At 38.9% G+C, this 24,924-nt stretch overlaps 2 protein-coding genes across 2 annotated transcripts in view; one reads left to right on the forward strand and one right to left on the reverse strand.

Moving 5' to 3' along the window:
• The window catches only part of LOC134748712 (ras GTPase-activating protein 1), a 29,016-nt gene extending 7,113 nt beyond the window's left edge, over positions 1-21,903 (reverse strand). The window contains exons 1-16 of the mRNA XM_063683483.1: positions 21,433-21,903; positions 20,499-20,612; positions 17,827-17,899; positions 16,298-16,451; positions 10,166-10,290; positions 9,488-9,830; positions 8,676-8,834; positions 7,967-8,101; positions 7,485-7,652; positions 6,643-6,818; positions 4,701-4,773; positions 4,352-4,470; positions 3,579-3,709; positions 2,461-2,630; positions 1,596-1,727; positions 279-408 (exon numbers count right to left, since the gene is read on the reverse strand). Coding sequence (XP_063539553.1) covers positions 279-408; positions 1,596-1,727; positions 2,461-2,630; positions 3,579-3,709; positions 4,352-4,470; positions 4,701-4,773; positions 6,643-6,818; positions 7,485-7,652; positions 7,967-8,101; positions 8,676-8,834; positions 9,488-9,830; positions 10,166-10,290; positions 16,298-16,451; positions 17,827-17,899; positions 20,499-20,612; positions 21,433-21,583 — 2,353 coding nt within the window. The 5' untranslated portion in view covers positions 21,584-21,903. The remainder of the gene's footprint in view (positions 1-278; positions 409-1,595; positions 1,728-2,460; positions 2,631-3,578; positions 3,710-4,351; positions 4,471-4,700; positions 4,774-6,642; positions 6,819-7,484; positions 7,653-7,966; positions 8,102-8,675; positions 8,835-9,487; positions 9,831-10,165; positions 10,291-16,297; positions 16,452-17,826; positions 17,900-20,498; positions 20,613-21,432) is intronic.
• A 490-nt stretch (positions 21,904-22,393) lies between these two features.
• Positions 22,394-24,711, forward strand: LOC134748717 (polyubiquitin-C-like). The gene is given in 3 exon segments (XM_063683490.1): positions 22,394-22,523; positions 22,764-24,562; positions 24,564-24,711. Coding segments are annotated over 2 exon segments (1,842 nt in total). The 5' UTR covers positions 22,394-22,523; positions 22,764-22,771; the 3' UTR covers positions 24,615-24,711.
• Positions 24,712-24,924: the final 213 nt, after the last annotated feature.

Raw genomic sequence — 24,924 nt, forward strand, 5'->3', positions numbered from 1 at the left:
CCCATCTCTGACTACAGTATCTGGAGGCACAGTAGTGCCCCTGCCAAGAGGAAAAAAGCGAAGTGCAAGGATAAGATTTTCAAGAAAAGAAGGTCCCCTCTGTGAATTGTCACCTGATTCACTGCACATTGATGGTCCAATAGTAAAAATTGGCGCTAATGACTTTGTGACAGCTCTTCGATCCAGAAATGTGTAGAAAATTATCATTGTCAGGTAACATTTTTCAAGTTGTTAAAATATGCGTTAGGTATAAAAAATAGTCCAACACTTTATAATACCTGATACAACCCGGGTGCGCACGAATCTCTCATTGGGCCACTTGGACATCGCAGCACGCTGCAGACATCCACATAGGTAGCGCACGGGCCGTGGGCATGTTTCGTGCGACATGAATATTGAGTGTGTTATCTAAAATACGAACATCCGTTACACATTACACGTGCAACACGCGAAACACATGCACCAGACCAGAGCATAGACTAATAACAATTCTTGGTCCAATGTGTATTTGCGTCTTTTGCTTAATGAGAGAGTGAGACGTAATGACATTGGACCAAGAAATTGGACAGGAATACCATCCTAACCAAAACGCTGCTCGTTTTCGAAGTCGACAATTGACATCCAGCGTCAAATAGCGGGTTTATCAGTACCGCTATAGTATGAATCTTCTCAAATGATTTTTAGGCCTCAGACCCTAATCCGTCAAACAAAAGCAACATGTCGTTAAAAACCAACTATCGTGATAGTATTAAGAGCTTGGGTAATGAAGGACGATCGGTTGCCTGTGTATGGCCTCAGAATGAGCTGTTACATAAATACCACCATACCACCATACCGTGAACCATATAAATAGGACGGTAATTTTTTTTAAACGAGTTTGTTCGCGTTCAGTCAGTAGCGGTAGCATTGGTAACCGCTGAACAAGAGAAACAAAGGCTTTTGTTTAATTAGGGCGTGAGGCGTAAAAATCATTTGAGAAAATTCATACTATACTTGACACTAGATGTCACGCACGAGTGTCACGACAAACGCAAAATGTATTGCTCAACAATTAACAACTAATATTGCAAGCGGAAGGAGTTGAAAATAGAGTTCCAGTTATGATATTAACTTCTGAGCATTAGAATTTTCGTTTCTCGCGACATCTAGTGTCAAGTAGCGGTACTGATAAATCCGCTGCTTGACGCTGGATGTCGACTACGAAAATAAGCAGCATTTTGGTTACGCGGTCTAGCGGTTATAACTTATAGTTTATAACCAGAGCCAGATAACATTTTTTACCCTTGTCAGCCTCAACAATCCCTTCTAATATTAATAATGCGAAAATAATTGCCTGCATCTGTTATCTAAAGAGATAACAGATGCAAGCAATTATTTTAGATGCTTAGGTCGCTCAACCAATGTAGATGAAGTTTTATATGGAAATAATTCGAGTCCCGGGGAAAAACATAGGATCGTTTTTATTACGGAAATGAACTTTCAACAAAAACAAAGTCGCGGATAAAAACTAGTTTTTAATACGTTTGTTATCTTATTTCCAAGCATATTTGAGAAAAATCATTATTTAATATTCTAATTATTATTTTGTTACTTACCTGATCCAGAACCTGAAGGAGGTATTCTGCGTTGGCACACGCGTCTTCTGGTGAGTCCATTTTAGTGGGATTTAGTTCTGCGGACTGCTTGGTTTCATTGGTTAACTTCTGAACTGTTTCTGATATAGCTGCCTAAAATATAAAAAGATATAAATAAGACTAACAAGGGTTGTCACAAAACAAGTGACTGAATTGTATCTCGTGATATTTGTTCAGGAGACAATTGAATTTCAACAACCGATAACAACCTAGCTGGCCTATTTTTACATTGATTAGAGTTAAGTTCGAGTACATACATTTGCTATTAAACGCAAGTAGCAAATGTATGAACTCGCACTTAATACTAATCAACGTGTAAATCGGCCCTTAAGCTTACAACACTAAAGTCTATTAGATTTCATTTTTACAATTTGGTGCCGTGACCAGGATACGTGTCAATATATAGTTTAACTTTCAAAAAAGCATCTAGTAAAAAGAAATATATTTTTTGTCATAATTATAGTGTAATTATTAAAAGTTACCACTCAAAGGGATCTAAAGCAAGAGTAAATAGATTGAATGATAAAATAGCTTATTGAAGGAATAAAATTTATTATCCCCCTATTAAAAAAAAAAAACTTCGTCTATGTAAACGCTCATAAGTAATATTAGCTAAACAAAACATTCCAGAAGAACATAAACCATGCCCAGGAAGGGACTGCACCGCACTGCACGCGCATGAACTCGTCGGCGACGGCGGTGGCGAGCGAAGTGCCGCGGTACATGGTGCGGTGGTCGCTGTCCCGCGCCACCTCCTCTAATGATAACATGGCGTCACACGACAGTGAGCGAGCGAGAGAGTCGACAGAGTGAGTGGGACAGTGACCTGCAGGAAGGGCTTGCACTGCGCGCGCATGAACTCGTCGGCGACGGCGGTGGCGAGCGAAGTGCCGCGGAACATGGTGCGGTGGTCGCTCTCCCGCGCCACCTCCGCGCCCGCCAGCTCGCGAGCCAGCTCCGCGCCGCGCCCGCACTCCGTGAACGCGTGCAGGAGCGCTGTCAACAAGTCATAGTAAGGTTAAGGTGAGGTGCCGTAGGTTCAGAGAGCGGTTTTTGAAAAATCGTACCCCTTTTTTAGATCACGATACGGTTGCCAAAAATTTAGTTAGCAAGCTTGAGGATTTTCTCTTGTGATTTCACTGATTTTTTGACTATCGCTCGATACAAAAAAATCATGAACATAGGTCCAAAACGCACTTTAAAAATTTGTAACGATTAATGCTCAAAAGCTAAAAATATGAAAAATGCTTCTAAAAATGCGCAATTTAATTTTTGAGGGAACTCGATGTTTCCTTTTTTTGTTAAAACTTACAACAAATTAAAATTAAAAAACATGATATCTGCGGTCCCGAGCCCGCACATCCATCTCGCTTACGCTTACGCTCAGTGAGAATAAGAAAAGAACACGAACCTACGGGGCCTTAATATCTAACCATTAATCCCTTCAAAAGAGACTCAGATTCAAATCTGAGGTAAAGTATAGTGACGGTAGATCATACACCCTATGGTAGTCAAAAACCAATTAGTATGTCGCTATCGAATTGTTGACTATTCTTTGGCCCTGACAGCGACAGAAAGTTATTACCGGGCGCTTATTTCACCAAGCTGACAATTATCAGCTGACACTGACCATTTCTTTGCATGTTCAGGGTCGATATGTTACGACGGTATCTAGCATCAATATATACATGTTGGACCAGCAGTGTACGGGGAATTATCAGGTGACAATTGTGACAGTGTTAAAACAGACCTGCTTTACTTTTTATTAATATAAGTTACGTGCCAACAGTCTCACTAAAGACTCAGAAAATACCAAAGTAAGGAAGGAAAAGTCAGAACACCGACCCGGGACCCCAAACAGCAGCTGAAGATGCACCTGTATATATGCTAAGATAAGAGAAAGGGACAGACTATTATATTGTAAGTAAATTGAAATAAACTTACATGTAGCGAGCGGCTGTCGGTCCGTGCGGCATAGATCAGCTAGGGCCTTGACAGCAGGCAAGCCGGGCTCTAATAGCAATTGACGCAACGGGTTGTACTCCTCGCGTGGCATCACCAGTTCTTGCATGTACCTATACAAAAAAAAATTACGCGCTGTACGTCATAACATAGAGTAACTTATACTTATATGTCATAGTAAATTTTGTAACCCCAGTAAATTCACTGCCATCTGTCGACACACTTTAAAACTAAAAATGAAGATTTATAAAAATACGATAAAATGTATTTAAATATGGATAAATGATTTTTTTTTATTTGCATTAATTATTTTTATGATTTTGACCCATGTTCTTTCACTGATATGCGTTAAAATTGTTAAATAACAAACGAAACCGTCAACGCCATCTATACGACAGTAGGCCAAAGCTAGTAGCGCCCTCTGAATGAGAATCAAATTTTCTTGATTTTCGAGGCACGTTTTTTCCTTAGACTGTATCCATCTATTACGGAGTTATATCTATCTTTGGTCATAATAATAGAAAACGATATGCCTTCAGTTTTTTTTTTAGAATATACGTATAACCAACATACACAGGTTCATTTAATGACTCAACTTGGCGAGTGTCCAAAATCAAAATTTTCAGCGACATTATTCGGGCTGAATAGACAAGAATGAGTTTGTGAAGGTTGGAGAAACGTATGCCCAGTGAATGCGTGCGAGTATAATACGATTTATGCCTCTAAAAATATAGTTGTAATTTTAAAGATCTTACCTAATACGTAGCCTCAGAGAGCCCCATTCGCCAATAGGAGTCATTCCTGCCAGGGGATACCACTCTTCGATTTCCTCTCCATTGGCTAAGTTTGCCAGTTCAATGGTTAGCTCCGCTACCTAAAGGGGTAGTTGTGGTTAAATTTGATACTACAATTTTATGTCTAAAATAGAACACAAGCCATTGTTCTAAATAAAATTAGGTCTACGAGGATTAGGTTGTAGTAAAATTAGGAGTGAAATAAGGTATAGGATTGTGGTGTGCATCCCTATTATAAGTGAAGCAAGATAAAAATATTGATTGCGTTTTGTTTTGTTCATAACTAGTGAATCTCATAATTATGTTTTACCTCGGATTCTTTTCCTCTCTTTCCCGTATTGTGAACAGTGATCGTGAATGATGTCACATCTGGAGGCACGTCACTGTAAATAGAGAAAATATCATATATGGTAAAAAAACAACATTACCAACGACTAGTTCTGTTAACATAAAACTCCCGTGAGACTCGAACATTATATATTTTATACAATCGTGATATAATGGAGAGCTTTTCAATCGAGTACCGTGTTAAGGCCACGAAGCTTGCTGAGTGGCCTTAACACGGTACTCGATTGAAAAGCTTGATTATATCACTATTGTATACAAAGGGTTCAGAGCGTTGTTAAGACTACGATGTTCGCTGAAGCTCGTACTGATAGTTTTCAAGCTATCCAGCGAAAGAAGGTAGCATCACTATTAAGCAGACTGCGGGGCAGGAACAATCGTATTCTGAATACTGTAGCTGGCAGGTTTGACTCTCCCATAATATTTGGCTCTTGTTAAAACTATGGAACCTTGGCCTTGGCTTTGACCTTTTCCGGTGGGTTAAATCATACGTGGAGAATAGATCACAAGCTGTAGTACTGGGAGGTTTTTCATCTGTCTTCAAACAGACCACGTCTGGCGTCCCACAGGGATCGCATTTGGGACCGTTGTTATTCATCCTGTACATAAATGATATTACGGAGTGTTTGTCCAACTCTAGAACCCTTCTTTATGCAGATGATACCAAAATATACCGAGTTATTAAAACGCACACTGACTGTTTTGATTTGCAAGACGATCTGAAAAGGTTTGAGGATTACTGCGCTCAAAATAACCTCTTTTTAAATAATGACAAATGTTCCGTAATCACATTTACACGAAAAAAACAGCCCATATTACACAATTATACGTTATGCGGAGTCACTTTAACTCGGAGGGATAGTATACGCGATCTGGGTGTAATAATGGATACAAAATTAACCTTTAATCTTCATATCGATAATATCCTAAATAAAGCATATAAACAGTTAGGCTTTATTCTTCGCGTTGCAAAACCCTTTCGAAGACCCCTGACGTATAAATTACTTTATAATAGCTATGTCAGAAGTCGCTTAGAATTTGCTTCTGTAGTATGGAACCCCTGTCATGATGTACACAGAAACAGAATAGAAAGATTACAAAAAATATTCATAAAGGCTCTTGAATTCCGAACAGGTAGAAATTACAAAAGTTACGCCACCTCCTTAGCCAGATACAATCTTGAATCTCTTTCCTTAAGACGCTCCTGTACCGATTTAATTTTCTTATTCAAAATTTTCAATAATTTAGTAGATGCCCCTGAACTTTTGCAAAATATAGATTTACGCGTACCCCGCAGAACAGAACGTAGTTGTCGCAATAAAATGTTATTTAGCATCAAAAGCAGCAGAACTAAACATGCGCAGCACTCATACATTAAACGCACATGTAGGTTGTACAATGAAAAGTGCCAAAACGTGGACATATTTAGCAGCTCATTGAGATTGTTTAAGAAATTAGCTTATTCGTCTTTGAAATAAAAATACCCGATTGTAAAATTAAGATTTCATCATATATCTCGTCACACATGTGGTGCGGCATGAAGTGGTAGAAATTAAATAAAATTAAACAAAAAAAAAAAAAACTCCGTACTAAATTATTGCCATCTTCTTCTTATTAATTTTCTGCAATTTCTTGTCGGACTATATGTACAATATGCATGTATTGTTTGTCATTTGTACTTAGTAATAAGTTTTTATTAATAGTCGTTTACATATAGGAAACTATAGGTCTATTGCCAGAAAAATGTTACTTTAAATACTCATCTGTTTTATAAGACTGTTTGTTTCTTAATAAATAATAAAAAAAAAAAAAAAAAAAAATTTGGTTTAGTCAAGAGCGGCAGAGGTGCCCCCTACAGTTCATGCACGTTCCCTATAGCGGCGCCGGCACGGGCAGCGGGCACTTACTCGAAGACGAACTCGTCGTCCCAGTGCGGGTCGGGCGAGGGGCGGGGGCGGGTGCGCGCGACGGGCGCCGCGCCGAGCGCCAGGCGCAGGTGCGGCCGCGGCGCCAGGCGCGCCGGCAGCCGGTGCGCCGTCAGGCAGCGCACGCGCAGCAAGCGCAGCCACACCACGCGCGCCACCTGACCACACAGTACTAACTTTAAAACGCTGTCAATACCGAAAGCACGGCGCGTCAGCGCACACTCTGTATCGGAGTAAATGAGATAGCACTGTCACGAAATAATAAGAAAAGTATTCAAATAAAAAAAATAAGATATCAGCTTTGCCCGCAAGAATTACGCTCGGCACACATTTTTCAGACGAGTCCCAAATTATTATAATAAGCACCTACATGACATTGATCCTTTTCACACTTCCCTGTCTAGTCTTAGAATGAAACTTAGACATAAGTTGTTTTAATATGTCAAGTATAAATATAAATAAGTAAATGTATAAATGTAACTTTCCGGCTTTCCGGTAGGACAACCGTAGGCTCATGTTTTTTCTTTTATCTCCTTTTTATCTTTGCTGTTTAGTGTGTATGTTAACATTATGTACTTACTAATGAACCTCCAGGTCTGTTTTCTTAAGTATGTTAAGTACATTTGTACTTCAAACCCATTTGTATATGTGACTGTTTGTGTTCTAAATAAAGTAAAAAAAAAAAAAAAAAAAAAAAAGATTATTTGTGTAACGTGTAACGAGCAATATCGTTAGCGGTTTAAGTATAAATATATGATTGTAATTGCAGACCCAGCCGACACGTATCGAGTACGGCTACGGTATTTGTACAGAGTATAATGGACCTTGCACTGGTGGCGCGCCTGCTGCACGCACAGCGGGCGCAGCGCGTCGAGCCACGCGCGCTCGTCGGCCGCGCTGTTGGCCGCGAGGAACGTGTGCGTGGACAGACACGGCAGCGCCCGCTCCACCAGTTGGAAGCAGAACGCACGGTCCCAGAGAGACTCGTGCACCTGTTTGGATAATAGACAAACATTTTAGCTTTTTTAAAGTTCCTTTCTCCGTAACCAGAAAAAAAAACTTTAACCCAACTATGGTCCGTTTCGGTGGAGTTAATACTAGATGATATACGTGAAATCACATTTAATTTTCTTAACTGGCATGGATCTAATGCCAACGCAGAAAACTTTGTATACTGTTATAAACAAAAAACTAAAATGTTGAAGCCCAGACTTTCACATAAAATCAAATTGCCTATATCTCCAAAAGACTAAAGAAACCAACAAACAAATATTTTGAAATTTCGTGTTGGAGAAGAAGTAAATACCTGGTACAGATACGCGCACGACAGATCGATCAGCCCCTTCGGCTTGGTTCGCTTCGGCGAGTCGTAGAAATACAGATGCGTGTCGGTGCCCTCTTGCAGCAGCACGAAGTACAGTGCCTTCCACTTTTTAGCGCCCTGTGGAAAACGTTCTAATGGTTATTTGAAACAGTGCACACACTCTCCCGCTTCCTCAGACATTGAGCCCATAGTTTTCGTGTCGTGTTCGAACTGTAAGCAAAAACGATTTTCAATAATTCTATTGTAGTTAAAGTTGAAATTATGAAAGTATTATTTGATTTAGTCTGCATAAGCATTAAGCTGTGTCCTCCTATTCAGCTTATTGATCCCATTGACCTACAGACAATCCCAGGAACCAGTGCCACACCCGGATGGCCTCTTAGTAAAACGTTTGCTATTTGGACAGGACGTCTCAACGTTTAATCGTTGGCAATATGACTGGACTTGTCCACTTAACATAAATAATTGTTCTAGATTTGAAGGATAGTCCTGTATGCAGGTGATGCCCGTCCACAAACCGCCCGTCAACAGTCCTCGACTTATGCCCCATTAGATCACTTAGGGAAGCCTACGGAGTGACGGACACACCTGGAGAATCATGCGCTTTTGAACGGAGTTTGGCTAGACTTCTAGATGGTATACTTGCGCGCACGATGGCCCGATTTTTACGTGTGGAAACCTGAGCCCATACCTTATCTGACTTCTTGTTGAGGTAGCCCTGGTGCTTGATGCCCTTCATCTTCTTGAGGCCGATCTGGTCGCGGCACTCGCGCAGCGTCGCGTATATCTTCTCGGCCGCCGCGCCGGTTGTTGTCTGCTGCGGCTCGATCACGTGGCCTTCGGCGATTAGCTATTTGAAATTAATATAGATGTAGTTGAATGCACTAATCAATTCTAGTTAAACAAAGTACTACTCAAGTATAAGTGAAGCCTCTCTTGGTAATAACTCAGGTGACTGTATTTTGAAAGAAGAAAGAAGAAGAAAGAAAATACATTTATTTAACGCCACAACAGATTACATATATGAAAAAAAATTCTTGGTCTTGTACCTCTCAGAAGGATACCTATTTATTTATACGAATAGTATATATGCTAAATTACGAAACGGTGTAATTACGATCATAGTTTTTAAAGGCGCTATTAGGCTAGGCGTAAGAATGCAAACTTATTACAAAAAAATGGCCAAAATATATGCATATCTTAATTAAACCATAGCATTTTGATTACTTATCCTAACTCACCCACCCATTGGAAATATACCTTAACAAAACTTAGCTTATACATCTTCATTCTTCCTTAGAAACAAATACAGACTAGGATATTCGGCGATAAACAAAAGGTAACTGATTATAATAGTTCTCAAAATATACATTTTATTACATACAATAACAACGCGAGATCCGGTAATACTCCGTGAGTTTTAAAGTGTCCATATGCTAAGGTAATTGCTTTGTCTACTACTACGCAGGCCATGCACGTTTGCTAATTCAAGTCAAAACTTACTGGTTGTCCCAAAGTATGACCTTCCACAATCTGCTCTCTCCTGTACCTATTGATGACCGCGTCCAAACACTCAAACGTCCTTCCTCCCATCAGATACCGCACCCCCTTCTTCTCAATCCTGAACCTCTGTATCTGATTGTTAATGTGGAAGAACAGGGAATAGTCTCCGGGGGAGTTGTCGGAAGGCCTGACGAGGAAACTCCCCGGGCCGGCTTTCACAAGCATGTCTACCGCTTCACTCTTAGTGCAGTTGGGGTGGAACCAGGAGAACACAGTGTTTGGATCTATAGAGGGGTCCAGGTCTTCAACCAGCTCTCTGAAGATCATTCCTTGCTCCCCAGTCCTGGTAAGGCAATAGCAATTTTCAAACATCAAATAAAATCACGTAATAAATGGAAAGTATTGAACGTTTTAAAAAGAAACTTATTTTTGTTGTACAATAACTCATCCGTTCTTATTTTGTATGGACATCAACATTCGTTAACATCTAAGATCACAGGAAGCGATAATAAAATTAGCCTTTAGTCGCTTCGGTAAAGAATAGAAATTAGTATTATGAAGTTAATACTGTTTGATGCAAATAAAACCAAACAGCTAGTTATGAAATTTTGAATTACCGATACCTAAAATTACATTTAAAATTTAATTTTAGTTTTAAAAATAATATAAGCATGTTACCTATGAGCCGTGACCCAGAGCCACCCGTCGCCCATGTCGTTGTGCACAAAGAAAATGTCACCCTTTTGGAAGGTGAGCTCGTCAGTATCAGGCATCTTCGTGTAGGGCAAAATTGCCACCACTCTCTGTTGAAGGAGAATAAAATGTATTACATAGTGTTAAAGTTCATTTTATGCCGATTCATTGTCCAAGTGGACCAGAAGCAAGGGCTTAGAAACTTAATAAAAGTTGTCACATTTATTTTTTTAAACCCCGGCGCAAAAAGAGAGGTGTTATATATCTGATGCCAATGTCTGTTTGTCTGTCTGTCTGTGGTATCCTAGCTCTCCAACCGATGGACCGATTTCGTTGCGGTTTTTTTACGTGAAAGCTAGTTTCCTTTTGAGGAAAAAATCCATCATATTTTGTATATTTTCATATTTAGTTATTTATAAAATTGTGATACATTTTAGTAGCTTGTAAGCACCTTGTAAGTTAAATATCACTTTATATTTCCGACATGATTGTAAAATTGTTATGGAATAAATTATCTTATCTTATCCAACAGTTTGATGAGTATCAGGTCTTTTCCTAAATGATGTAAGGCATTTTGGCATACAGCATAGAGGGTTTTGTAATTTTTAATTTAATAGTTATCAAGGACGGCCATCCGCGCAGCCTGTTTATATTTTAACATAAGCGAAGCGAGGCGCAATTCGACGAACCGGCTGGTAGCAATAGTACATCGTGATGGCCACAGAAACACAAAATTAATGATTAAACGAACTTACCTGTAAGTGAAGTTCGATCATAATTATACGAAGGGTTTCGTCCGAAGATATTAGTAATTTAGAATTATAGAACACATTGTAGTTACGCGAAAGTGTAACCACTCATCACTTGTATAAGGGAAAAAAGTAGCCAGTACTGGCAACCCCTTTTTTTTTTTTGATTTCGCCAACCTATCCATGTCAGACCCACTTCATTTAGTTTAGAGCCTTAGAGCTCAAATTATGATATTTCCTAGGGGCCTGGGCGGGCGGGTATGCATTACTAATATCTTCGGACGAAACCCTTCGTATAATTATGATCGAACTTCACTTACAGGTAAGTTCGTTTAATCATTAATTATACTCGAGTTTCGTCCTCGATATTAGTAATTTAGAATTATAGAACACATTGTAGATGTTGAGAGCATGGAAGGAAATATCAGAATTGATAAACCTTAGTTTACTCATTTACTTATTAAGATTAGTAAATAACATAACATCTTTTGATTTGTGTTCCATATACTTATCTGATTAATTTAGACTACTAATCATAGGTACAATTGAAATTAATGGAATACTTCAATGGGTGCTTTATCATTTACGACAAACATATGGATCTAGCAAGTGCCATATTATCACTATTAACGTAAACAATTGTTCTGTTATATAGAACTTGGCAAAAGTATTTAGGTAGGTAGTGGAATTGCTACTCCATCCTGTCCCAAACTTACACCCGCTTTGTAAGCAAAATATGTAGAAGCATGTCTTGTACTATGCGAAGAAAAGATGGAAATGTCAATTCCGCAAAGTAGGAGACTTAACACAATTGTGACTTGTGAGCCTTATTGAGCCCTATAAAAAGTAAGTCAGATTTACTTAAGTCTTTTTAGTTCTATTAATATAGGCAATTTACATGTTCGTACATTACTACATACTTGAGGGCGCTCCTCGAAAGGTAAGTAAAGAGATGGCTGGTTGACACCCACTCTACCACATATATTACTGATACAATTTTTTTTTTTTTTTGTTTGGCAGCGTCTGCAGCTCTGCGCTTTGTGCACTGTCACAAGAGCAAGTAAGTTTACACAATACACATTTCAGTAAAAGTTGATTGAATGGTTAACTTTCATTTGGACCAAATGATCCTAAATAATTGGGAACATTAGCCGCATCCCATGCTACTTTATACCGTGGCATATGCGGTCTAAGCTTAAGCTTAAAACCCCCTTACAAAAACATTTAAACACGATCATCATCGAGAGAGCAGATCTGTGGCTGTCAATTGTGCCGTATTTTCTGCCCGAATTAACTATTTCTGTTAGAAATACTATAGTCATTGGAAGGTACTGAAGGACCGTATACATCAATTTTATTCTTTAGACAAAATTAAAACCGTCGTACTGCTCAATTTAGCTGTCGATAACGACGCAAACAGGATATTCACTGCGTACCGTTGAACGTATCGCTGCAATAGCGATGTGCTTACAAAACTCCGGCAACACATATTATTGCGTGTTTTGGGATCTTTCATAATGTTGATATTAAAAGGCGCTTAAATAAGGGGTACCATGGTTGTATAGGCCAATCGGGGACAACCATGATACCCTCAGCTTTTTCAGAAATGATTTTTCTCAGAGCTTTTAGTATTACTGCAGACACTGGCGGGGAATGCGTAAAAGAAAAAAATCAGCCCATTCTGTAAACGCGTCATACGCGTACGCATCTGGGACTGTTCCAAGAAATGTACCTGTCACAGTTTCTGTTAATAATGCAACTTGCAAAAAGACTAAGCTAGGTTGTCCAAATCCTGTAATCACCACAACAACAACAACAGCCCGCAAAGGAAAGTTCACATTTCACATCTGGGTGAGAACGTCTATAATCTTGGCACGCAATAACTTTTTGGTCACTTTATTGAGATGGGGTTATTGGATACCCCCCCTAGGATTTATATAAGATATAGCTGTATCACAGAATAAATAATAGTACAGAAGGATAGTAGATACAGAAGGATCACTCTCTAACAAAACGCGTCTATTACGAGAGATATGACTGCAAGGCGGCGCAAGCGTGAGCAGGCATTCGTTCCGTAGCGGTGCGCGGCAAGCGGCAACTACTATATTGATAGCACATGGCTAGACACCAGAACTGGTGTGGGCCACATGTACTTGTAGCGACACAACAAGATTGCGGAGTGAGCCACGCCTGGCTGTAGTGTTGTCGACTCGTAAAATTATTTGGCATTAATAACTATCTTTGGTAAAGATTTTTAGGCCGCCGGTCGCCGCACGCTGATGCGCCCCACCCCGTCGTAAAAGCGTCAGAGAAGATTTCGATAGAAATAGGTCATCTCGGATACGGTGGCTTGAATCGCGAATAGCATTAATCCACCAATCCAAATCTGAATGGAGAGAAAGGTGTAGAAATATATCTATCCAAATGTTCATGACCTCTCAAATTTAAATACTTAACACGTTTCATTTGTTTCGTGTACAACCAGCAGTGTTACACGGCTGGACAAGAAGAAATTAATAGCCCAATTAATTGCCCAAATCTTCTGATTTTGCAATGATTTAAGAGCTTAAAGGATTCTAATCCATATTTTATTCGATTTCTCTTTTCGACCGGCAATCTTACTTGCCATTTTTTAGAATGTATTATATAACGGAGATCTTTACAAGAAGCAGCTGGAATTCAACCCTTTGATTCATTTATGATGAATCCCAGGGACTGGACAGTATACGGAAACAGTGATTCTGTGGTCTATAAACTATTTATACATTCCCGATTTCGATATGATTCACCTATCAGGTAAAGGTCGTCAAGATAAATCGATGATATGAGGTTTTAAGGTCAGGTTCCATCAATTTGGTAAATACATTAGGCACCCTAAGGTATTTTCTAGAGTAGGGATGAATTTTGATCAAAAAATATGCATCCTCTAAATCCAGTGTGGACATGAAACCGCCTTTAAAACGAATTTCAAAACCGTGCGTAATCTTCAAGCTTAAATATGAAATCAGCGAGTCTGCCAGCAGCATATTTTGTACGTTATAACGTACCGGGTCTAGCGCCGGCGATTGTGCTTGGCCTGATGCGATGCGACGACCTGTGCGACGAGCTCCCCTGGCCGTAGCGCCGACTGCTCGAGGCTGTAGACTGATGTTTGTGTGTCGGACCCTTCGGCTGTTGCAAGCTGGGGGTCCCGTCCGTCTTTCAGGTTTAATTTGTTCTGTTGAACCACCTTAGTATATGTACTTGATTTCGATACATCTTTAGCTGTATTTAAGGTCTCTGGCAAATCTTCACCAAACATAATCTTCACTTCATCTTTATCCATCATTGTATTTGCTAATTAATCTCTAAATCCTCTTTTAGTGAATATAACGTGAAGTTTCTGCGAATTGACGATTCGACTGTATAATCGCATAGTAAGCGTGCAAGATCCATCAGCTGTTTAGAAATGCTGTTGTTTTATCCGTGGACTTTAATTATGACGTCAGCATACGACCTAAGACCTATAATTGTTTCTGCGATCTGCTTTTGATTAAGCTCAATAGCTTTATCTCTTTTTACGACAGCTTCAATTGATGCTGCTTTTATCTCAGCATTTAGCTGCGGAAGCAAGGAATTCTTGCAATTGGAAGGCACTAGGAATTTATCTAGTAGTTAGTTTTTCTAAGCCGGATGTGGCTATGTGCTTAAATCTGCTAGACACTTCTTTGTTAATGTCTTCGCCATTCTTGACTCAGCGATGGATCGGTTCCCAAGATTTCCAATATTTATATTGGTAGGTAGCAGATTGGCATACATCGCATCTGATGGACCCGCGATCGGCTCTATTGCGTGTGATGGACCAGCAATCGGCTCGGCTTCATGTAATAGGTCAGCGATGTGACGGACAGGCCATCGGCTCTACTTCGCTACAGTGGCCGGTAACCTGTGCTGTTGGCGGCGGCAGCGTGTTATCGCAAGCCCGCGAGGGCGCATTTCTGACTAATCAATCAGCAAATGAATACATTAATTGCATACTAACAAAGACGAAGCATGTGGCGAAACAGTCCCGCAGACTGATCTGAGTACATGCATCTTAAAAATGCGGCGGAAGTGTCCTATAGACCCCCTGAATGTATTATTTTTGAGCGGCAAAAATAGCATGAACCTTGTGGCGAAACAGTCCCTCAGACTGATCTGGTTACAAAGGTTTTTCTTTTACTGTGGGACTGCGGCGGAATAGCCCTATAGACTACCCTGAATGCAGTATCATATTAGGCAATACGATTATAATGCGACGAAATAGTCCTTTAGACTACTCTGAGTGCACTATATTCGACAAAAATACCAAGTTTATTTTAACAAAAATAAGTAGGTAGTTGTTGCCTAATCAAACAGCAAATCGATACGTTAATTGCACACTCACAAAGGCGAAGCATGTGGTGAAGCAGTCCCGCAGACTGATCTGAGTACATGCACCTTAAAAATGCGGCGGAATGGTCCTATAGACCCCCTGAATGCATTATTTTTGAGCGGCAAAAATAGAATAAACCTTGTGGCGAAACAGTCCCTCAGACTGATCTGGTTACAAAGGTTTTAGTTTTATTGCGGCGGAATAGTCCTATAGACTACCCTGAATGCAATATCTTATTTTGCAATATCATTATAATGCGACGAAGTAGTCCTATAGACTACTCTGAGGGCACTATATTCAATAAAATTACCAAGTTTATTTTAACAAAAATAAGTGGGTATTTTTAAGTACGAACCATTTTGGTAATCCGGATTCATTGGCGCGGCCTCCGACAACGTTGAACCTGACAACGAACTGTGAACACGTGGAGCCCGAAGAGGACGAGGAAGAACATATTTGAATTTGACATATTATTTGAGTTGCTTTAGACGTTTCGCTAACAACTCGAGTTCCTCCCCGTTGTCAATTATTGACACAAGTGGAGTGGTTGAGCACTAAAATGCGAATGAAGTGGGTCTGACATGGATAGGTTGGCGAAATCAAAAAAAAAAAAGGGGTTGCCAGTACTGGCTACTTTTTTCCCTTATACAAGTGATGAGTGGTTACACTTTCGCGTAACTACAATGTGTTCTATAATTCTAAATTACTAATATCGAGGACGAAACTCGAGTATAATAATACTTACATTTCAGAAGGTCGAAGCAGAGTTCTGTCGGAAGTGTCAAAGTCGAACTGACGACCCCCAGAATAATACAAATAGGTAATAGGTACAAATTATTTATTTGCCAGAATACAGAGGGTATTTAAATGGTGATATAAAATCAGTTGTCGACTCATAATTGAGCATGAAAATATTATAAATTACAAACACATTATACCTACTACTGTATATTAATAGTCGCATAAAAGTTGTACCTTTTTATCGTTGACGGGCTCCGGCGGTGCCACGGGCTCCACCAGGCGCTCTCGCTTCAGCAGGTCCGAGCAGTGGCTGTAGAACCCCACCAGCTCCGTCAGGGAGTCGAACTGGCGACCTCCGATGTAATAGTCGCCGCATACAGCTGTTATTCTGGTGGTAAACGGATACGTTAATCATTATTTTCACACATGGACAGTGTTACATACATCTATTTATCTTATACCTTAAAACGAGCATTTTCACGTGTTGTTGGAATGCGTCCGGAATTCGGACTTGAGAAAAAGAATTTTTGGTAGTCTGGGCTCCATGCACAATGGACAGATCAATTGTTGGTTGGCAGAACCTATATCGGACAAAGCAATCAGTGTTTACCACTTTATTGACCTCTCCCTTGAGTAGGGAACTATGATAGCACCCATGAGGCTGACATGTTCACCTAGAGTGTCCAAAGCCTCCATAAAAACCAGATTTAAAAAAAAAAAAAAAAAAAAAAAAAACGAGCATTTCTTGTATATATATATCTATCTATATGTATTTATATATTTCGGGGATCTCGGAAACGGCTCTAACGATTTTGATAAAATTTGCTACATGGGCGTTTTCAGGGGCGAGAAATCGATCTAGCTAGGTCTTATATCTGGGAAAACGCGCATTTTTGAGTTTTTATATGTTTTCCGAGCAAAGTTCGGTCTCCCAGATATTTTATTTTAATCTTTATTGCACAATAAAAATTAAGTACAAATGGCGGACTTAATGCATTCTCTACCAGTCAACCATATAGTAAAACAGAAATTCTCGAATGTGGTTTATATCATAGTCATATGTAATCTCATATATTAATATACCTAATGATCGTCGATCGATAAACCGCCTGTCACCGTTAAAATGTTTGTTTCATTGTATGGGAAATTTCATAATTGACTGCTGATTGACGTTGATCAGCCAGTCAATCGTGGTTGGTGCAACTGGCTCTAACTATTAGTGGTGTCTCTATTTATATAATCACGACTACCACAGTTTAAATGTAGACAAAGATATACCATAATTAATGAGACAGATTTAAATATGTATATAGGTAATTAAATAATGAACTTTGGTCTTATCCTGCCTGTCCTTTGGGTCTTTTATTGTGTTATTTATAACTGTTAGTATATGGTGTACTGCATTATAAATACTGATGTGATAAATAACTGATATTTTACTCGTACATAACTCTTTCTATTTGTTAAAAATAAACCTTACATTTAACATATTTGCAGTTCATAAAAAAATAAGCTATAATCGAAATATGTGGTATTTTCTATAAAAAGGGACCTTATTGTCGATGGCGCTTACGCCATTATTAACGATGTTCCGATATAAATACAATGCCTAGCGTCAGTGACGCAGTGCGGCGTAAGCGCCATCGACAAGAAGGTCCCTTTTCATAGAAAATGCCCCATATAGAGATCCGTGACCATTTGGGTTTTTGAACCAGCTGCCAAGAACAGAATTTAACAAACATTAGAATTGTATTGTTTCTTACCTGAAGTGATTTATACCAGTGCGGCCCAAGTAACTGAGCACGTACGAGCCCGGCTTGCGATCGCTTTCACGAACTAGAAACAAGCATTTTTATTAAAATTATATATATACATCCTAGCAAAGGCCCCTGCAATGCGGACCCTGGCAAAGGCCGGGATAACGCTAGGTAGAAGAAGATTTAAAATAATTATTATATGCACCTTGTCTATTTATTACTAGCGACCCGCCCCGGCTTCGCACGGGTAGTTTAACCAATTTACAAAAATAAACCTAAACTTTCCTCAAGAATAACTAACGTACACGTTCACGAAAATATGACCAAGTGTAACAAGGAGGGGGGGAGGGGTCAAAAAGCCTCGAAATCGTGTGACCTAATTAATGGATGAACCCATACTAGCAATTGTTCTATCCAAATTCTAATACATATAGTTTACACTGATACATATTAACATTCTAAGCCATTTAGTTTTCGACTAATAGCGAGTAAGGGATAATGTATCAAGGCCTAAGGGTCTGGCTGAAAACCAGCGTAGTAAATACACTGCAACATTAAGCTGAGGCAAGCTCCTAATTAACACTGATGAATATTTCTCTCTTAGATGTGCACTCAATTTCTTAATTTTTTAAATCTAAATTTAAGGTTTATTATTATATTATATTGTTTAATACAGTAGCAGCTGAAAGCTGATGCGTGTATATCACTGCACTTATCTTACTTATCTGTAAAAAAAATATTATGCTATCTGTTAACTCTGCCATTTCATGTGATGTTAAATAAAAATGTCCTATGTCTATGTCTAAAGGGGCCCACTGACTATCAGTCCGCCGGACGATATCGGCCTGTCCATTGTTCAGAACTGTCAAGTTTTTGTTCTAACTGACAGGCCGATATCGTCCGGCGAACTGATAGTCAGTGGGCCCCTTAAGAATATTATGGGACATCCTAGCTATAGCACACTAAATGTGAGAACACTAAGAGTTTTGAATGATTCACGGTTAGTTTCACTAGACTTATATTGACCGGGATTTAGACCGTGATTACCTTTTGTATTATTTGTAATCACGGTCTATATCCCGGTGAATATAAGTCTTGTGAGAACACTAATCACACAATTAGTCTAATTATAAAACAGAATTGACTGTCGCTAAATGCATGCCCATATCAGGTTTTGATTTCCATTACAGTTTTGCAAGAATGATAACATTTTTAGTATTAAAAATTAAATAAAGGAAGGAAGATAAGTGACATTGTTCAACGTTTCGCCAATCCTGTTATCATTGAGCGCTATCTTTTCCCCGCATGTAATGAAGTCCCACAGTCTTATATTCATATTGAATTGCATAATAATGGGTTCATGCTATGGGAACTACTATTTAGTTAGCATTGTCTACCGAGTTATGTAACAATGTTAATTACAGGGTCTAACGCGATTAAATTAACAAAACGCGAGAGTTTAAAAGTGTTTTATGTCACAATGTTGCATAACATCATAGTAAAGAGGTTGCTATAAAATAAAAAATAAAAATCGTTTATTTCAGATCTGCATTGATCCATAACGGTGTTAGTATAAAAAAACCTAAAAACTATGTTAAGTACTAAATTAATTAATAATAGTACAACTAAAAAATATTTATCTCTAAGTAAAAACTAAAAGCTAGGTATTTGGTTAGACGTGGCCACTCGGAGACCAGGAGCGCAGGTTGCCATGCTTTATTTCGCTCTCCCAATGGCCACCTCCACCCAAAACTTCGTAACAGGGCAGTCGAGGCGCTCGGCCAACACCCTGAGAAGACTGTTGCTGCTGCCGCGCACCCGTCTCAGCATATTGGATTGACTTTTTTAGTAGCAGTAACTAACACTACGTGTATAAAATTAAGGATATTATATACTCGAAAATCTCCAGGAATGGGTCTCACAAATCATCACCAAGCAAGTGATATTGATATAGTTTGTTACTAGATTTTTTTGTATAAGTATTTAGGCCGTAGTTGACTAATAAATAATAATAAATAACAAATATTTCATCACATTATATTTTTAATTTACTATGTAACTGACAAAGGTCTATTGTGGTTGACCACACCTACCACAATTTCAGAATAAATAAAGGAAGAAAGTGACCCTGCCTGTGAAGCCGATGGTCCTGGGTTCGAATCCCAGTAAGGGCATTTATTTGTGTGATGAGCACATATATTTGTTCCTGAGTCATGGGTGTTTTCTATGTATTTAAGTATTTATATATTATATATATATCGTTGTCTGAGTACCCATAACACAAGCCTCCTTGGGCTTACCGTGGGACTTTGTCAATCTGTGTAAGATTGTCCTATAATATTTATTTATTATTTATTAAAACATGCTTAACTTACTTACTTGTTTACTTTGTGTAATAACATCTTAGGTTTTTTCAGATAATATATTGATGAATGAGTTTTTTTTTGTTTATCAATAAATTATAGGTAACCAAATCTTTAATGAGATCCAAAATTTGTGGTTTAAAAGTATTTAATTATTTTATATAAGACACAGAAAATACAGAGAACATAACATATTAACATATTCTTAGTTTTCATTAGCTTATGAAAAAGTTAAGCATACATGTGTTTACCTCATTTAATTGATGCCACCGAGTCAAATGAACCATACTAACAGATAAATAAAGAAATACTTACCTAAATAGCTGCCTTGCTTGCCGGCAGCATACAGCCGCTCCTCGGAGGTGTACCGATCTAGGCGACCATGGTACCATTCTGTTTCAGGTGGAGCTAGCACCGCTTGCCGTTCACCTAGTTGAGCGTAAACATACATATTAATGTATGATTCCCACCTAACGGGCGGAGTCAGCGCGTTTTTCGCATTTGTATGGTCGCAAGCCGGTCAGCTGCTCATGGACGCGGATGGCACCAGTCGGTTTTCATCACTTCTGCCATACATAATGTATAGGCACATTTAAAATGCACTCCAGCACAGCCCAACTCCAGCCGGTTAGGGAGAATCATACATAATAATATGTCTAATATTTAAGCAAACTAGTTGTAACATTGTTAACAAATTAATAAAAAACTTCACAAATGATTTATGAGTATTAAAAATTAATATACCCTTTTGAAAGTGTTTTAAATAAACATTGGCAAAACAGTTTTGTTGTTTCAATGTTGTATTAGAACCTTTTGTATTATATGATTAGTTACACATAGTTTATCAATTGTGCCTGTAACAGGAAATCCTAGTTCAGGCATTTGTAAACTACTTTTCTCTAATATCAATTCTTAGTCTTCAGGAGCAACCACAGTACAATACTTTTTTAAATAAATTATTTGTATTTAAATTGTTATCAAATCTAAATATCAGTACTAAATTTATTTAAATGAGGTAAAGTATTTGGAACTGACTTGAAATATATACTTACATCTGGTTAGCAAAATTAAGCACCTGAATAATTGAATCAATGCCTTTCAAGTAACATCATATAACTGCAGCTACAAATTACAGTCAATTACGTAAGTATACTAATTAAAAAAAATCTATTTAGTTTGCGATCTTTCAATATATGTAGACATATCCTGTATATAGCACATATTTTGCATAGAATGTTTAATAACCAACCATTAGTACTTGGTCCATCTGCCTCATCCAGCTCAAGGTCTGCTGCCAGCTCTGCCAGATCGCCGCCACCGTCCTCAGACTCCGTTGACGGCGATCCTAGCATTACAGGGGGTCCGTTCGGCGCCCCCACGGCACGTATTAAATCAGCCATTTTTTCGCTGCACCGCTACTTAAGAGTGACAACATCAATCACTTCAGACTCATTTGTCTGGTACACAATATAACTTATCAGACACTAATCGATTTTAAACAAAAATATTCTTGTTTACAGCAGTTTAATAATTCTTTATGCTCTAATGATTATAGCGCACAAAAAAGCCGATGTAATAAAAACATACAGAAGAGTTTCTTGTCGGATGATAATATTAAACTTGTTCTTTGAACAATAACCACAAGACGATGAATGTATAGCAAATATTTTGCATTTATTTTAGCGATTTATTTCAATCTGATACGCCCCCCCGTGTTGGTCTCATCTGCACTTTTGTTTGTTTGACATGACATTCAATTGGTAAGTGTTACTAGAAACAAAAATATTTTACATATGCATAGACAATAAGTTTACCATTCATGAACAATTAATCAAACATATTTGCATAGCTAAATAACAATTTATATTTGACACATAATAATAAAATGAAGTAAATAAAGTTAAAGTTCTTAATAATCTCGTCGAAGCTTCTGAAAGTCGAAACCTAACCTCACTAAAATACTTACCTTAGTTCTCAGAGTACTCAAAATAATACCAAAATATTACACATCTATTTTTAAGCATGGAAAGAGTCTTCAAAGTTGATTTTAAGTGAAATAAGCTTGAATAAACAAAAATAACTTTATTTTCCTATATTTTTAAGTGATGGATATGCTGCAAGGTGAATAGCAAGTTTTAATGTGTTGCCATGACAAATTGAACCATAGTGCATAAAGGGTATAAAACAAATTGATTTTAACTTTTTTCATCATTCTGTTCAAAGCATTTCAAAGTCGTCGAACAGGCGCTTATATTGTCAGCTGTGTTTTGTTTTATTGTTAAGGACATCATCTTTAAAATTATTTTATTCTCAGATCTTTTACATTAAGGATATTCCCTGGTGAGTAAGCATAATTCTTAATTTATACTTTCTTCTAGTAAGTAGCGACACTAAATCAATGCGCCCTACAATATTTACGGCATCGATTTTCTTTGTATTTTGCCATGTCATGTCATCAATACACTACACTAACCGACGCCATTTTGTGTTCGTGAATTTTCTTTGTTCTTTCGCAACTGGTTTTTCTGGAACAAAATTCTCAGTGTTATTATTTTTAAACTATATCTCTTATTGTTACAGCAGTCAAAATGCAGATTTTCGTTAAGACTCTCACTGGTAAAACGATTACTTTAGAAGTTGAGGCATCAGACACTATTGAAAATGTTAAAGCTAAAATTCAGGACAAAGAAGGTATCCCTCCGGACCAGCAGCGCTTAATCTTCGCCGGTAAGCAACTCGAGGATGGGCGCACACTTTCAGACTACAACATTCAGAAAGAATCTACGCTCCATCTTGTTTTACGCCTTCGTGGTGGTATGCAGATTTTTGTCAAGACCCTCACGGGTAAGACTATCACTCTGGAGGTCGAGCCTTCTGATACCATCGAAAATGTGAAAGCCAAGATCCAGGATAAGGAAGGCATCCCCCCAGATCAGCAAAGATTGATCTTTGCGGGCAAGCAGCTTGAAGATGGCCGCACCTTGTCTGATTACAACATCCAGAAAGAATCTACTCTTCACTTAGTCCTGCGTCTCAGAGGTGGTATGCAGATTTTTGTCAAGACCTTGACAGGGAAGACTATCACATTAGAAGTTGAATCATCTGACACCATTGAGAATGTGAAAGCTAAGATCCAGGATAAAGAAGGCATCCCCCCAGATCAGCAGAGACTCATTTTTGCTGGAAAACAGCTTGAAGATGGCCGTACACTCTCAGACTATAATATCCAAAAGGAATCTACACTGCATTTAGTCCTTCGTCTCCGAGGAGGCATGCAAATTTTTGTCAAAACATTGACTGGAAAGACAATCACTTTAGAAGTGGAGCCCTCTGATACTATTGAAAATGTTAAAGCTAAAATCCAGGACAAGGAGGGCATCCCACCTGATCAGCAGCGTCTCATTTTTGCGGGGAAGCAACTTGAAGATGGCCGCACACTCTCTGACTATAACATCCAGAAAGAGTCCACCCTCCATCTAGTATTGCGTCTCCGTGGTGGAATGCAGATTTTTGTTAAGACCCTCACTGGCAAAACTATCACTTTAGAAGTTGAGCCCTCTGACACCATTGAAAATGTAAAGGCAAAGATTCAGGACAAGGAAGGTATCCCTCCAGACCAACAGCGTCTGATTTTTGCTGGAAAGCAACTTGAAGATGGACGCACCCTTTCTGATTACAATATCCAAAAAGAGTCGACCTTACATCTTGTATTGCGTCTCCGTGGTGGCATGCAAATCTTTGTAAAGACCCTTACTGGCAAAACCATTACTTTGGAAGTAGAGCCCTCAGACAGCATTGAGAATGTGAAGGCCAAGATCCAGGACAAGGAAGGCATCCCTCCGGACCAACAGCGTCTCATCTTTGCTGGAAAGCAACTTGAAGATGGTCGAACACTCTCTGACTATAACATCCAAAAAGAATCCACCCTCCATCTTGTCCTACGTCTCCGTGGTGGCATGCAAATCTTCGTAAAGACCCTTACTGGTAAAACCATCACCTTGGAAGTAGAACCCTCTGACACCATTGAAAATGTGAAGGCCAAAATCCAGGACAAGGAAGGTATCCCTCCGGACCAACAGCGTCTCATCTTTGCTGGAAAGCAACTTGAAGATGGACGAACACTCTCCGACTATAACATCCAGAAAGAGTCCACCCTCCATCTTGTCTTACGTCTCCGTGGTGGCATGCAAATCTTCGTAAAGACCCTTACTGGCAAAACCATCACCTTGGAAGTAGAACCCTCTGACACCATTGAGAATGTGAAGGCCAAGATTCAGGACAAGGAAGGTATCCCTCCAGATCAACAGCGTCTCATCTTTGCTGGTAAGCAGTTAGAGGATGGCCGTACTTTGTCTGATTATAATATCCAGAAGGAATCTACTTTGCATCTGGTGCTTCGCCTTCGTGGTGGTTATTAATCATGATTCATGACATTGTAATGTAACATATCTGATCTTTGACGAAAAACAATGTAACATAACATCACCATATTCATATTGCAGTATTTGATTAAAATTTTAGCTGGGGATTTGTACGCTTTTTATTTATCTAACTTACTTCATTAGCTTCTGCCCGTGACTTTGTCTGCGTAGAAGGATTGTCGTGACCATTTCATCTATTAAAGTAAGTATTTGACGACCGGTTTGGCCTAGTCGGGGAGTGACCCTGCCTATGAAGCCGATGGTCCTGGGTTCGAATCCCGGTCATGTTCGTGTTCGAATCGGTTCCTGAGTCATGGTTG

Source organism: Cydia strobilella, chromosome 17 (genome assembly GCF_947568885.1).
Source record: "Cydia strobilella chromosome 17, ilCydStro3.1, whole genome shotgun sequence".
Taxonomy (NCBI): domain Eukaryota; kingdom Metazoa; phylum Arthropoda; class Insecta; order Lepidoptera; family Tortricidae; genus Cydia; species Cydia strobilella.